We start from the raw sequence: 258 nt of genomic DNA, 5'->3' as shown, positions 1-258 counted from the left end.
AGACGGGAATTCCGGTGGCGATGATGCCAAAGCCGATCGCACACTCCACTGGAGTCTTCCAGAAGGAGACGATGATAAGGAAGATGCAGGCCAGCACGAAGCTCACTGGCAGCAGAATATTCACCTGCAGGGAGAAGATTCATGATCATCAGTTCCACCACACTCTCTCTTGACTTTCTTGAGAGTCAGATAAAACCACACTGTTGTTGTTTTGGATTAATCAAACAATATGCTTGTTAAATAATGAGCTTTAGAGGT

At 45.3% G+C, this 258-nt stretch overlaps 1 protein-coding gene across 1 annotated transcript in view; it reads right to left on the bottom strand.

Moving 5' to 3' along the window:
• The window catches only part of LOC118330312 (large neutral amino acids transporter small subunit 1-like), a 16,230-nt gene that overhangs the window by 873 nt on the left and 15,099 nt on the right, over positions 1 to 258 (bottom strand). The window contains exon 9 of the mRNA XM_035664801.1: positions 5 to 124. Coding sequence (XP_035520694.1) covers positions 5 to 124 — 120 coding nt within the window. The remainder of the gene's footprint in view (positions 1 to 4; positions 125 to 258) is intronic.

Source organism: Morone saxatilis, unplaced genomic scaffold (assembly GCF_004916995.1).
Source record: "Morone saxatilis isolate NCDOM2014 unplaced genomic scaffold, NCSU_SB_2.0 Contig2, whole genome shotgun sequence".
Lineage (NCBI taxonomy): Eukaryota > Metazoa > Chordata > Actinopteri > Moronidae > Morone > Morone saxatilis.
The sequence above is the reverse complement of the archived record's forward strand: the minus strand, read 5'-3'. Positions and strand labels throughout refer to the sequence as shown.